The following is a 15882-nucleotide window of genomic DNA, read 5'->3' as shown; positions in this document are numbered from 1 at the left end:
AGGGTACTCAGACATCTCAAGATGCAGCTGTTCCCTCCAACTCTCTCTGTGAAACACACACACACAAAACACACACTTAAATCCGTGTAGCTGCAGATGCCTGCAGGGTAATGATTGGATGAACTGTGCAGACTGTGCTGTTATTGCATAGGTGAACACAGTAGATGGCAGTCAGATACCTTCAGAAAGTGTTTAACACTCATGGATGCTTTGTCTAACATTACATTAGTGTACAAAAGTCTTGAGCCACCTCTCATTTCTTTAAAGTGGTCTTGATCAGTAGTTCTCCAGACTTTCTGGAGGTTTCTCAAAGCTTTTCTTTTTAATCCAGTCCTTGTACCTGACCAGTTACAGAGGAATGTTTTTATTTAAGCCAATTAACACTGACCTATGACTCATTCAAGCATGAAATGTCCTTCAAGGGATGAACCATTGTTGTGGAAACACATGACAGACTTAGCAAAGAGCCAATTTAAATTGTGTCTTTAGGCACTTTATTATTATCAGCCTGACACAAAAACACATAATTTGTTCCTATTTCTTTAGTTGAATCAATGAAAAATGATTACAAAAAATAAAGGTATTTGCACTATTAGATCTTTGACAAATCATGACATGATATGGAAACTCGACAGGTAGAGGACATAAAAAGAGGCAGGCCTAAAACACTATCTATAGCAGATAACCAGAATCCGAAAGTCATATCCGTGAGAAATTGGGAAAAATTAAGCAAAGACCTGACACATTACGTGGGAGTTGTGTCTGGACCTTCAATTGATTCATGTACTATTTGCCAACCTTGGGGAGAAAAGGCTGAGGTTTGCGTAATTATACAAGAACTCAACTGAAAGCGATGCGCAGTAGGTCTGTTGAGTGATGAGTCCAAATATGAAGTTTTTGCTTCCAGTCATTGTCAATATGGTCAGGAGAGAGGTGCAACAATGTCCACAGCCATCTTTAAAATACAGTGGAGACTCTGCCATTGTTCGGGGTGCCTTTCAGCCTTGGTGTTGGAGATTTCTTCAAAATTGGTGGAACTCACAACACAGGAAACTACTGAGAGGTTTTAGTCCATCATGCAGTACCATTGGCAACAGTTTCGTTTTTCAGTATGACAATGATCCCAAACACACTGGCAATGCTGTAAAAGCATACCTGGATAGAAGGCACACAATGGATCACTATCAGTTGAAAACTGGCCTCCCCAGAGCCCAGACCTCAAGATTATTGAAGCAGTGTGAGATCATCTTGACAGAGAACGGAAAGAAAGGCAGCCATCTAGGGCTGCTCAATTAATCGAATTTTAATCACGATTACGATCTGGGCTTTCAACGATCATTAAAAATGACTGAGCCGATTATTAGCCCCTCCCTCGTGCTTTACTCTTGCGCTGCTCCGTGTGGCAAATCGAGCACACCTCTCTGCATTTCGAACACGCGTCACAACAATTAAGAGGACCCGAGGGAAGCTCAGAAAGCTAAGCAGAAGTTATTTGGAGAGGAGAGTGACTGCCGTTGGTTGAAAAGAGAGGTAAAAAAAACTTCAGTGGTGTGGAAACATTATGGGTTCGTGGAGTCAGACGTGGATCAAGTAGAAATATTGTGTAAACTTTGCTACAGTGTCGTAGCTGCACCACAGAGCAACACTGCAAAGTTCACTAAACATAGATGTTTACATTTTTCATTTATTTTTTATATTGCAAACATTTGCACTGTTATCAGTATTTGCACACTATTTTATATTATTTTTTGACAATCTTTAAAGTCATTATTCAATACATTGTTATTGTGAAATAAATATCGTCAAATAATCGAGATCTCAATTTCAGTGAAAATAATCGTGATTATCATTTTTGCCATAATCGAGCAGCCCTACCAACATCCAAAGAAAAGCTCTAAATGTCTTTCAACAAGCCTGGAGAATTATTCTAGACTACTTAAAGAAATTACAAAAAAGCTTGCCAAAGAGAGTTCAGGCTGTGTTCACCTTCAACCTTAATAGAATCCTACACTTTGGAAACACTTTTTTTTAAAAAATAATTTTTTTTTTTTACCTTTTATACTGTATTCCCATGCATGTTTGCACCTTTTTATAGGTTGCACCTGCTTCCCTCTTTTCTAGTAAAATATAAAGAAATGAGAAAAAGCTCAAGACTTGCACAGTCTTTGCATTCTAATACACAGCAGTAACAGTGCTGGCAGTGAGTTTCTGCTGGAATTGGCTCTGTTGCCTTTGCTGGAAGAGCTCATTTGTCAAGCACTTTCGAGAGGGATGTGTTTCACGTTGTCTTCACACTTCCAAGCACTGCAGACAAGAAAAAAGTTTCTTAAGAAGATCATGAAAATGTTTGCTTTATTACTCCAACGTGTGGAGCAGTAGAGACCTTTCACAGGAGCTGTCTTTCCTGGATAGTAATGGTGAACAGGGTATAATAATTCCAGATGACAACATATTGACATATATTTAAATTTTTTTAAGTAAATTAAGAAAAAAGAAATATTTAAGCCAAAAAAGCAGCAGCCAAAAACTTACAAATAATTATTCAATGAATCAAAATCTAAACATTAAACATTAAGGAGCTTAAAATGAATGGTTTCCTTTTCTGTCCATTTGGGAGCAGAGCCAGAACAAATGTTACACAAACTGTTCAGCTGCGTGTTTTGTAAATGGTGCAGAGGATGGTCAGCATGCAAAAATGATACACTCACTGATCACTTTATTAGATACAGCTGGTTAGTACCAGGTTGGACCCCCTTTATGCCTTCAGAACTGCCTTAATTCTTTGCAGGATAGATTCAGCAACATGCTGGAAACATTCTTCAGATTTTAGTTCATTTGAAATTAACCTGATGTGATATCTCCCTTTCCATCAAATCCCTAAGGTGCTTTTGGGATAGGGATCTGGGAATGGTGGAGGCCGTTTGAGTAGAATGAACTCAAGAAACCAGTTTGAGGTAATGTGAGCTTGGTGTTGAGACATGGGGGTTTTATCCTGCTGGAAGCAGCCAGCAGAAGATGGGTACACCGTGGCCATAAAGGGATGGACATGGTCAGCAACTACACTCAGGTTGGCTGTTGTGTTTAAATGATGCTCAGTTGATACTAAAGGGAGAAAATATTCCCCATATCATTACATCACCACTAGCCTGAACCGTTGACACAAGGCATCAGGGATCCGTGCTTTCATGTTGTTTATGCTCTTCTGACTCTGTTCTGACTCTGTCATCCAAATGTTGCAGCAGAAATTAAGACTCATTAGAGCGGGCAACGTTTTTCCAATCTTCTATAGTCCAATTTCATCACCCTGTCTAAATTTTGGCCACAGTTTCCAGTTTTAGCTGGCAAGAGCAGCATGTGGTATGGTCTTCTATTGCTATAGCCAGTCTGCTTCAAGATTCAACATTGTGAACCTTCAGGGAGGCTCTTCTGCATACCTTAGCCATAACAAGTGGTCAACAAGGAATTCAATTCTCCCTCAGAAAACTGCCACTTACTGGATGTCTCATTTTTGGACTATTCACTTAGAATGCAGGAAAATCCCAAAAGAGCAGCAGTTTACTAAAACCAGCCTGTTTTGCTGCAACAATCCAGTTTAAAGTCAGTGCGCCCCAGGGTGGCTGTGGCTACAATGTAGCTTGCCATCACCAGTGTGTGAATGTGTGTGTGAATGGGTGGATGACTGGATGTGTAAAGCGCTTTGGGGTCCTTAGGGACTAGTAAAGTGCTATACAAATACAGGCCATTTACCATTTACCCATTCTGATGCCTGCCTTGAACTTGCAGGTTATCTTGATCATGCCTACATCCCTAAATTAATCGAGTAGCTACCATTTGATTGGCTGATTATATGTTTGTGTTAACAAGTAATTCGACAGGTGTACCTAATGAAGTGGATAGTGATTGTACAGAACCATTTCAGATTAACTCTGGATTCCTCCATCAGGAGACACAAACAGTGTGTTAAATCAGCAACAATGACAAATTACCTCAGCAAATAATCTGTTTGCATTGATATCATTTCAATTTTAAGGCTACAGAAACATCTCCTAGCAACAACATGTCCGGGGATTACGTTTCAGTTGATTCTGACAAAGTTGTACTTTTGTATTTTCTTACTCAGTTGTATATAGTATTTTATTTTATTTCATTCCAGTGTTTTCTAATTTCTGCTACATAACTTTGCACTTTTGCTGTAACGAACGAAATTTCCCACCTGTGGGACTAATAAAGGTGATCTTATCTTATCTTATACTTGTGGAGTCGCTCCACATTTCTTTTTGCTGTTTAGATTAATGTCTCGGTCTGTCCAACAAGTCCCGAAGCCAGATAGAGTCACAGTGTGGTCCTGGAAGTGAGTGTGACATATGTCGCTGCAACACTGCAGTGCTCAATGAAACACATCAAACTTCCCCCACTGTCTTCCCTCTAAACCTAAATCAGCTCACGAAGCTCATCCATATTATCATACAAACAGCTCATATTCACCATGGTGATCGCATGAACAGCTCCAGCTCTGAAACTCCATCGTCTCCTTCACAGCTCCTTCAGGAATCGCAGGCTTTGCTCCAGGCAATAGAAATGGCAGTAAATATACTGCCCAGAGCATAATGTGAAGACAAAAACACAAGCAGACTTATAAAACCAGACTTTAACATATTTCCAAAAGAAAATATGGCCATATTATTAGGGGTGCAACGATACACAAAATTCACGGTTCGGTTCGATACTTTGGTGTCACGGTTCGATATTTTTTCGATACAAAAAAATGTTCATGCTTTTTTAATTTGTCATTTATTAAAATTATAAATATATATTTTAACTCAAACGTACAGTTTTTAAATTTAATGTTGCTTTGTTGTTGCTTTTGTCTGCTTCCACTTGTCTTTGCACTAGGATGATGTCGGAGTAAATGTGCAGTCATATTCATTGTGTTCCCACTAGTGCTGTCAGCGTTAATCTCGTTAAAATTACCTTAACGCCACAACACGGCAAATCTCCGTTAACGAGCTACCGCAGATCGCCCCGTGCGTGGGGTTGGACGGCGTCAACACGTTAACGAGCTAACTGCGCTAACGCACTAGTTCCCACCCATGTAATTGAGCATTGCATGGCACATCCAACATACTGTTTTACTTTTGTCCATGACTCGCTTACCTTCAGGGTCATACCTCACATGAAGACCAAAATAGTTCCAAACGCCAGATCTGAATGAGGGTGGGGGAGGTTCAATTTGCCATGTTGCAATGAGAGCTTAACTTCTGTCTCGCTAGCTTGCCCTGCGCTCGTCCTTCTGATGATGCTGTCTGTGTTGAGCGCTCAGTGAATCTGCGTTCGACTACTCCGCCTAGGCTGCACTGTCGAGCGCAGATCCACTGAGCGCTTAACACAGACAGCATCTTCAGAAGGAAAGTTGATAAAAAAAAAAAAAAATAATAATTGTATTGTTCGATACATATGCGTACCGAACCGAAAGCACTGTATCAAACGGTTCAATATCGATACGAGTATCGTTGCACCCCTACCATTTAATGTTTGTAGCCATTACAGACTACCCTAGGAAAATAAAATAAAAGTGGCTCAGACTAAAAAAATTACAGTCATGCTCATAAATTGGACGATAAGTTAATAACGGAGGTATCATGACAGTCCATGGCAGTGGATTTATGTTAATATTTTTATTTTACATATATACTCACACACCATTACTTGTCATGTTGGAGTGAGACGTACCACGCTGTGTTGACCGCTCAGCCTGAAAATGAGAAAACTCACTCAGGCACGACTGGACAGCCCAGAGACGAGAATACCACTAATTATTAACATACACAAACGCACACGCACACACAAACGAAATCTCATGGATGCCATGTAGCAGCCAATACTCGCGGGAAATTAATTATCATGCTACACACACCAACAGAGGAATGCTGAGGTAGGCCTAATTAGGTGTCTGATAGCGTAGACTTAACAAAATTTACCACATATACGCCCATGTGAGCGCAGCGATCTATCCTCCTGCATATCAATGGAGAAATCCAGCATTTTTCAGTCACTTCACCTAATTTTGAGTGACATCGTTTTATTATTTCTTTTTTTCTAATGTTGATGTTTCTCCCTGTTGTATTTCTTTCACTTCTGGATTTTTTAATTCTTCGCTAATTTCTATTTTATCCACATCTGTGTCATAGACGAGGCGTTTGTGTTAAAAACAAAACATGCTTGTGTTTGTGCTTTCCTGATCTACAAAGTCATAAAAGCATATCGCTGTTGTTTGGAGGAAAAAAATTAAAGTAGGCACCACATTCTATACGTTATACTTCACTGACTCTGCTCATTTCTTTTTAAATGGCGTTCATTGTAAACTATGTAGAAAAAAAAGGATTTTTTTTCTTGTAAAAATACTTATTGTTACACATTCAGTTTAATTTGATCTAGAATTTGATGACTATTAAAATTACTGAACATATTCTACTGTGAAGGGGGGAAAAATTCTCTGCAAGATGAAAGGGAACCTTATGACGAAGCATTGTCTTGATTAACCGTCTCTTTTGATGTCTTTCGAGTCTGTGTGTGCCCCCTTTGAGTAAAAAAAGTTATTTTGACTGTTTTGTGATTGATTGTTGATTCCTGTCAGGAAAATCCCAATTGCATTTTTTCCAAAAACGGGTAATTTTGCATTTTGTTTCTTAAAACTCTGGCCAGTTCCCAGTTGTCACAATACTATTATTATTATTATTTCTGCACAAGTGAGCTTTTCAATCATAATAAACAAATAAACCTTAAAATAAAATCACAAAACAATGCTGACTAAAGTTACAGATTTCCCAGAGGATTATAGGGTCCACCCTTAAAAGGCTGCTTGTTGTTGTGTTCGGTACGATGGGATGCGTTCGTTGTTTCCACAGCGAAGATGTGAGGTGCAGCTTTGAAACAAAGTCCTTTTGAACTTGTTCTTCCAAACTTTGTGGCGCAAATGAAGTGAAAAACCTTCAAACGGCAGACACAGCTCCACTGTTGGTAAAGGTGTTTTCTGTGGTTGCTTCTATTTATTCGTCATCTGTCTTTGCTGTCGCTGTAACCCTCCCAGTTCTTAAGAGTGTTCTTGCTAATTACCATTAGCCATTGAGCCATTCAGCAGTGCAATTTTACAAATGTGCTGGCAGTAATGTTAGAGTGTTAGTAGTGTTAAGTGATTGTGTACCTTTGCCCTGTTAAACAGATTTAGTGATGGATTATTATTGTTGTTGTTGTATATTAATGAACTGTGTGAGTTAAATTTATACAGACCCCTCGTTCGTCAGTAGGAAGTATTACAATCTATTCAGTCCACTTGAAAAGCCACAGTTGACATTTTATCTGTTCAGAATTATAGTGATGCCCAGCACTAATATACTGTATATAAAAGATGGACAAAGTAAAATATCAAGTCCTTTAAAGCTGCATTCTTTTTATTGGCAAACCGGGGCTACTGTTTGTTTCTAAAAGAAGTCTGTTGAGTATAAATCTATGGGAAACGAGTGTTAGGTGGAATCTACACAGGAAGCGGTTTACAGTGACATGGCAGCAAGAATACACTGAAAGTCAACAACATTCAGGGAAGAACATCAGTGATTGCCATATGTGGTAAATGCATTATAGGGTTACCCTGGTAACCATGCCTGAAAGTGCGACAGCAGCAGGAGATGAGCGTTTCACTTCCCAGGGGACGCCCCTTTATTGAATACATCATGAATGATCCCTATTATGTTCATAAAGAATGATAAACAGGATGTAAGTTAGGGCACTCATCACATCTCAGCAGCTTAGTCATGTAGACATGGTCAAGACAACCTTCTGAAGTTAAAAACTGAATATCAGAATGAATAAGAAAGGTGATTTAAGTGACTTTGAACATGGCATCAGATGGGCTGGTCTGAGCATTTCAGAAACTGCTGATGTTCTGGGATTTTTCTGCACATAAATTTCTGGGGTTTACAGCAGGTCACTGGGCAAAAATGCTTTGATGTCAGAGGTCAGAGGAGAACAGCCAGACATCTTCCAGCTGATCGGAAAGCAGCTATAACTCAACTAACTATTCATACAACGGAGGTATGCAGAAGATCATCTCTGGAAGCACAATATATCAAAGCATACAGGGTTATAGCAGCAGAAAGCCAAGAACAGGTAGCTAAGGCTACAAGACTGGAAAATCATCGTGTGGTCTGATGAATCCTAATTTCTGTTGTGACATTCAGATGGTAGGGTCAGAATTTTGCATAAACAACATGAAAGCAAGGATCCATCCTGGCTTGGTTTCAATGGCTCAGGCTGGTGTAATGGTGTGGAGGATATTTTCTGGGCACACTTTGGCCCCCATTAATACCACATAAGCACTGTTTGAATGCCACAGTCTACCTGAGCATTGCTGCTGACCATGTCCACATCCGGTACTAGCAGCGTGTACCTAATAAAGTGGCCCCTGAATGTATACATTATTAGATATGACACTGACAGGTGGCTTTAAAAAGAGAAAATATGCGAACGAAGGAGTCAAATGATGATGTTAGGGGAGAAAAAATGACATTGAGAGCAGGAAGTGAGTCATGCAGAGAGAGAGAGAGTCTGCTTTTTTTCCTACGTGCTACTAATGAAAACCATCTAATATTATTCATGAGTTTTCCTACTGTGCCTGCAGTCCAGCCATGGAGCTGCCATCCAGAAGACTATCACTTCACACAACATCTGACAGAGACACAGAGGGAGACGAAGAGCAGAAAAAAGGCAGCTGGAAGAAAGAGTTAGGAAAGGGATAAAGGGAAGGAGCGGTTGACAGAGGAAAAGAGGAAGCATAATAATAACAGAGCATGGCTGGAGATGAGATAGATGTGCTTCCTAGGGGGAATCATAATCTCTGTATGAAAATGAGTCACTTCTATTAAACAATGGAATAGGGTTATTTTGCTGACTAACTAGCTGATGAAGACTAAGGAATGTCGTATCCTTGTCATTTATTATCAGTTTCTATGCTTTTTGTTTTTTTGACCTTCTGGGTCTGTTCTTGTTGTGCACATCTATATTTAGACCATGTTAAATCAGTTGATGTCACACATTGTACTGCGTCAAGGAGCATATGTTCTTGAACTTGTATTGCTTGTTGCCTGGAGGCTAGAGCAGCGCCATCTTTGTATTTGAATCATGAAATACTGTGTAGAAAATGTAAAGTATGCGTGTGGGTGGGTGTATGAACCGAATGATCCCGAATACAACACTTGCTGAAACTGATAAACTTCAAAGTTTTTGATGGCGTGGTGGTAGAAATTTCAGAAGGTTCACGTCTTTTACGCGATCTTTGTTCTATGATTGGATTTTCGTTGCCCAGTTCTCTGATGTGAAACGAGTAAAGGGCGAAAGTATTCGTCTTCATGAGTGTCATACAACTCCTTAAAGAGAGGAAATATTCAGTTACCTTTAGCCAAGATAAAGCGTCTTCAGTCCTGCTGGAATACCTGGATCATGTGACCGTATCTGTTCTTGGTGCTCATGTCTGAGTCAGTGCTAAGTGTTTATCAGCCTTTAGGCGATCACCATAACAGCAGTTTCTGTGCTGCAGCTGTACATTTATACTGCTACTGATAAGCTGTCTGGATTTCTATCTGTTGTCCCATCTCTGCATGCGGTTCTCTTTTCTCAGTGACCTTTTGTCTCGTTTTGTTTGACAGATTTTTATGTTGATATTGGTCATTTGAAATGGTATTCCTTTTCATCTTACAGTACAGTATCAAACTACCAACCTTTGTGCCCAAATGTACTCTCTAAATTTTAGGATTGTGTATTGATGTATTCAGAGAGGCCCATATGGATCTTTTTGTAATTCTGCCTTTCTACATCACTACACATTAAAATCAATCAAAACGTGATCGCAATACAGACAGCTTTAATTGAAGAGGTCTAATCAAATATTTAATTAGATGGTTCGGGATTACAGCCATTTTTATAAATAGTCCCCCAATTTCTGAGGTACAAAAGTAATTGAACAAACTAGCAGCATTTTAATTATAAGAAATATTTTTAATAGTCATGGACATCACCAATTGCTGTGTTTTCCTCCCTTAAGATTTCTGCGAGGCCTTTACTGCAGACGCCTGCAGCTGCTGCTTGTTTACGATTCTCTGCCTTCAGCTTTGTCTTAAGTATCTGAAAAGCATGTTTTATTGGGCTGAGATCAGATGACTGACCTGGCTGTTGAAGAATAGCCCATTTTTTTGCTGTAAGAAATTCTGGTGTCATTTTGCTTTTTGGAGTATGCTTTCGAACAGTTTCAGTCAGTAGTCAAATTACTTTTGAGATGCTAAAAATTGGTGGTTATGCATAAAAATGTCTGTAATTCCTAAACCGTTAATTCAGTGCTTTTGTTGCTTCAAACACATCTTAATCATTTGACTTTGTGTGTTGGTGTAAAAATGTAAAATAGCAAAAATCACATCATTGTTTTACATTTAAGCATGTCAGTGGCCAGTGTTTTATCTGTTGTCACTATAAATTTTGTTCTGACTTAAGATTCAAACATAGTACGATGAAGTGTTAAAAGACTTAAAGAGGCCTTTTGGTTTTCTGTGTTTTCCTTTGTTTGTTTGTGGTAGCCAATCAGAAGAAGTCTGGCTTTAAAGAAGGGTGAAGGGGGCAGAAAAAAAAATTAAAAAATGAGAGGATGAACTGAGGGGCTGCCCCAAGGCCAAGTATAAGATGTATAAGACTTATTTTGAGCTGTGAGTAATGCAAACCTGCTCTGATCCAAGTCTAAGAATAAAAATATAGAGCTGAAAATCACAACAGGTCCTCCTTAAAACAGTTTTCTCTTCTTTTTTTAATCAAGATGTTATTGTTTCCCAGCACAAAGCAGGTGAAATGAAATTTTAAAAGACAAAAAAAATCATCTAATATAATAATTCAGAAACCAATCCTTCCCAGAGATTGTTTAGCATATTCAATGGTTTTCTAGCCTGCAAAAATATGAACAAATCACATAATAAATAATTTGGTTACATGATTATAATGGAATTCAATTTGAAACAGATATTGAACACATGATGTCATTGTTTACCTTCTAATGGAAAATTGCCTAATATATGCTGTACATGAACATGCAGTGTAGCTTCTACAATGTGCAGCGTCCGAGGGGTCACAGTGAAAGGAAACAAGTACAGAAGTTTAAAAAAATGGGATTGTCACCAGGATTGCTCTCTGGCCTGTGGAAGATGGATGGATTTCCTGTGCCTTGCAGCTTTTAGTTATGATCTGTCTGTGTTTAGGTTTGCCCTTATCCTATCTGTTGTTACTCTGTGTCTCAGACTCCAGGCATGTGTTTCATGAACTGTGGGTGGCTTCCGTGTTTCTGGTTGGTCTCAACATGACAAGAATAACTCTGCTTTCACGAAACTCTGTCCCAGGGTGAAACTATACATTTAGGGTTGAGTTCCAAGCTGGAAAGGCAAATAGGACACAGCAGCATAACAAAAAACGGGTGGGGGGGGGAAGACAGATGGGAAGGACAGCTGTAAAATGCAGAATCTAGAGAGCAGGGAGGGAAGAACAGGAAAGAAAAGAGTGTTTTGGAAACTTGTACAAGACTGAAGGCGCCTTGAGCCAAATACAACAATCGAGTCTGGTCACACGCTGATAGATGAAACGCTCACAGGAAACACTTAACTTCTGTCACTAATGTTGACGCTCTACAGCCTTTGGTCAGACCTGCGCCGCATTTGTTTATATTACATTTCAGATTTTGCCTTTAAGCTCTTTCTAATGTCATCTACTGCATTCATAGGTCCAGCATGTCCAATCTAATCAAATGTGCCGTTTTCAGTAAGATAAGCCCCGGCTTAATGTATTTAAATCCATCATAACATTTTTTTTCCATTATCTCATATTTCGTGTGTGAGCTCATAATACCATCCGCTGTCAGATTTAATTAGTAGGATTTTTATTATTTTCTCTATTTTCTTTCCTTATTATATGATAAATCCATAAAGACTTGCAACTTATTATTGTATATCAGCTCACGCTAAACCAGCCTTGGGGTGTTCGGCTGTCAGTGCTTATGCTCCATTGTTGGTAATGTGAAGAAATTCTTTAGCGAATGAAATGAATGCTAGGTTCTAAGCACTCTGCTTTGTCATTTGTTTCATGATTTCATGAAGCATGTGTCTGTCATACAGTGGTCTACCATGGAGTTAGAGGGTTTTTTTGTGGGGTTTTTTTTTTTTTTTTTACTGTCTCTGTCTTTTTTTAAAATTTTCTTTTCTTTTGTAGAAAATAAGCGATGAGCTCCTTGGCTGTAAAATTAATCCTGCGTAGAAGTCTGAAAACTACAGTGTGAATAAACCTGCGCCTTTAAGTATAAGATGTGAAACAAAGACTTTCTTTCAGTGGGACCTTCTCTGGTGCTGATGGCTGTTTTCTGAGACTCACTTCAATCTGTTTCCCTCCCATGTGACAGGTCAGGCAGGTATTTTACTTTTTGATCCATTTTCCCCGACATGAAATATTTAGCACTTATTAACAGGTATCTGTGTCTGTGCATTGCAGCCATACAGTTTATCAATACATCTTGCTAACCAAGCTTGCTGACCTTGGAAACTGGTCAAGTGGAGGACAAAAGAGGCAGGTCTAAAAAGCTACGTACAGCAGATGAACACTATCTGAAGGTCATGTCCTTAAGAAATACTAAAGAAATCCATTAAAAACCTGACAGAGGACCTGAGAGATGCATCTGGCCCTTCAGTTTGCTGTTTACTGAAGCGTCATCAAAAATGTCTCAGTGGAACGGTGACTGTCAAGAAACCACCTTTTGTTAAGGAAGGGAAATGGTTAGAAAAGGGGGCAGTATGCACACAAGAACTCATGAAGTGATACATTTAGAAATGTTTGGTTCAAATCATCCATATCTACAGAGGAGGTCAGGAGAGAGCTACAACTGTGAGTGTCTGCAAAACTGAGGGTCTGTGATGGTTTGGGCTGAATTTCAGCCACTGATGCTGGAATTTTGAATGCAGAATAGTTCTGTCAGGTTTTGATCCACCATGCAAAACCATCTGGGAAGGATCTGATTGGCAACAGCTTAAATTTTCCATCCATCCTTATTTATAAAGCACCTTAAAACACAAAGTGGTGTGCACTGGAATTAAATAATAAAATTACACAAGATATTTATAAAAAAGATTTTTCAGTATGACAATGATCCCAAACACACTGTGCTAATTCAATAAAACCATACTTGGATAGAAAAAACATAAGGGGACACTGTAAGTCATGGATTGGCCTCTCCAGAGCCCAGACCGCAATATTGCTCAAGCATTGCAATCATCTTGACAGAGAACAGAACAAAAGGCAACAACATTCAAAGAAGAGCTTTGAAATGTCCTCCAAGAAACCTGGAGAACTTTTCCTGAAAACTACGTAACCCTTTAAAGCCGGTCGGAGCGGGCACGCTCCGTTTTGCGCAACTATTTTTAAATCCCAGTAGCACTGCAACCACATAAGCTAGCGCAATAATTTTTTTTGCATATGAAACCGGAGGAGTTGTACTTACATCTTATGCCATCAGCTTGTCCTAGATCACAGTTTCCTTCCACATATAGCTTTGCAAAAACTGCATAAAAAGCACTTGCAGCAACAAAAACATAATATTCCAGAAACACGCTTTGCCAATCCGATCAGCTGTTCGTAACACTTCCTACATTGAAATAGACGTCAGTGCGAACGATCGCATGTACGACATGACCTGCCCGAAACCGGAAGTGACGTTATTTTGCGGAAATGTAGTTTTTTTTACCATCAGGGCCTTATGAGCCTATACTTGTGTTTTTAAAAGTTATGTTTGACTTTATGACTTTCTGTGTCGTTTCTGGGATGCTTAGGACTCACATTGCACTGCTGGAAATAGTTTATTTTGATGCATATGCTGTTTTTTTGCAAATTTGCATTATAATATGCAGTATATAAAAATTGGTGTATTTCAAAAATAAAACTATGAAGACACTTAAATTAAATTTCCTGTGGTGGGAAACTATTTTGTGCAACTTTTTTGTATTTACAGTTTAGAGGGATAAGCCTCTTAACTTTCTCTAACTAGAAATATATGTTAAAAAACAAAAACGATTTTCAATTTTTTTGTAGTTTATTGCATTTTTTGCAATTTATGTAATTACTATGCACTTAATGCAGACATATTATTAAAATGTGGGCTATAATACTTGTATTGATGTATATCAACTTGAAATGCTCCCAAAAATGGCACTACAACATGAAAAAATATAATATAAGCTCTGGCGGACTTGGTTCTATGCTAGATCTTAAAGGGTTAAAAAATAAATCACTGCACCTATTTCTCATTTTCCTAGTAAAACATAAAGAAATGAGGGATGGCTCAAGACATTTGCAAGTATAATAAATAATTGATTTGAATAGCCTACATTGACTTATGTGTATGCACTCATACACACACACACTGAAAAGATTCCTGTGAGTCACAACTTGTGTGTTTTAGTGATGCCCCCACTACTGGCTGTAATTGGCCTCATGAAGCAGGCTGACACTGCGGTGCTCCGGCTTGTTATCAGGCTGACAGACAAAGTGGAAAGGACAGCAGTATCACTCAGAGAAACACAGCAGACCTCGGAGGCATATGCATACTCACAAAAATACACACAAACACCACCACAAGTGGACGCACAGCTGTCACATGTTGCCATTCCGACACAGGCAAGTTATGTGATGTGGTGAGACTAACCGATGGTGACGGTGAGGAGAGTGCACCTAAAGTATTGCCCTTAAACGACAATCGAATTGGAGCTGGGTAGACAGATAAAATGAGATAATGGACGCACACAGTCAGTTTAATGCGATGAATAGAAAAGGATAAGACGACATCCTTTCACGGTGAAAGGTCAGTACAATGACAGAAGTATGCTTGAGCTGATTTAGGGATTTGTTTGGTGATGCTGAATTTTAACCGTCTCAAAAAGTGTTTAACATATATGGAACAGCTGAATGTTTTTGTTCAAACACTACAACTATCTGTCAGTACAGGAAGACTGGCATCGCAAGTTTTGAAATCTAAAATCCTGGTCCCATTCCAGGCCACCAAGACCTTTTAAGTCATCTCTAGCATTTTCTTCTCTCAGCTGGAGCGTTTTTGTTTGTTTGTTTTTAAAGACAGTGATTCAGCCTTTGCATATTTTATGTCTTTAATGCCACACTTTCTTCTTTTTAGTTAAGAATGTGCGCAGAATTAACACAACTTTTCAAAAATTCCTTCTGTCCAGACGTGAGAGCTTGTTGAGGTGTTCCCAGTGCAAGACGGCTCACTACTGCAATACCGCGTGCCAGGTACAGTGTGTGTGTTTGTGTGTTTTAATCTTTTGGGGACAAAAATCAACTTCTCATAATGTAAATCATTACATTTTAAAGTGTACACTTTGTTTATGGCTTGTAGCTGGGGTAATAATGGCTATGATGGATGTGTCTGTATACATCAGTGTATTTATATCCTCCTCCTGCAGAAACAAGCATGGTCAGGCCATAAGAGAGAGTGTAAATGTCTGCAGAGCCTCCTACCCAGACTTCCCACTGACTCAGTCCGTCTAGCTGCAAGACTCATCTTTGCCTTGGTATGTTGCTGGACTTTCCCACTGTTCAACTCAGTTAAACTAAATGTGCTCAAAGAAAGCTGCTTAATACCTTTCCTTTTATGCACCATAACAGGCGGGCATTCCTGCTCTCAGAAAAACCAGACTTTAAAGAAATCCATGTCATGTTTCTCAGTGTATGAAAGTTTCAAGGACTTTATCTGGGAGCAACAATAAATACAGCACATAATGCGCATCGAGAGGAGAACGATATTTC

General features: G+C 39.1%; 1 protein-coding gene across 1 annotated transcript in view; it reads left to right on the top strand.

Annotated features, from left to right (window-relative positions):
* The window catches only part of smyd3 (SET and MYND domain containing 3), a 103857-nt gene that overhangs the window by 13305 nt on the left and 74670 nt on the right, over positions 1-15882 (top strand). Inside the window, exons 2-3 of the mRNA XM_085452261.1 lie at positions 15303-15366; positions 15540-15647. Of these exons, the coding sequence (XP_085308387.1) occupies positions 15303-15366; positions 15540-15647 (172 nt within the window). The remainder of the gene's footprint in view (positions 1-15302; positions 15367-15539; positions 15648-15882) is intronic.

Source organism: Copadichromis virginalis, linkage group LG1 (genome assembly GCF_057382275.1).
Source record: "Copadichromis virginalis isolate Kocher_CV1m ecotype Utaka linkage group LG1, C_Virginalis_male_GT1.1, whole genome shotgun sequence".
In the NCBI taxonomy this organism is placed as follows: Eukaryota; Metazoa; Chordata; class Actinopteri; order Cichliformes; family Cichlidae; genus Copadichromis; species Copadichromis virginalis.
This window is presented reverse-complemented; position numbering and strand designations above follow the sequence as displayed.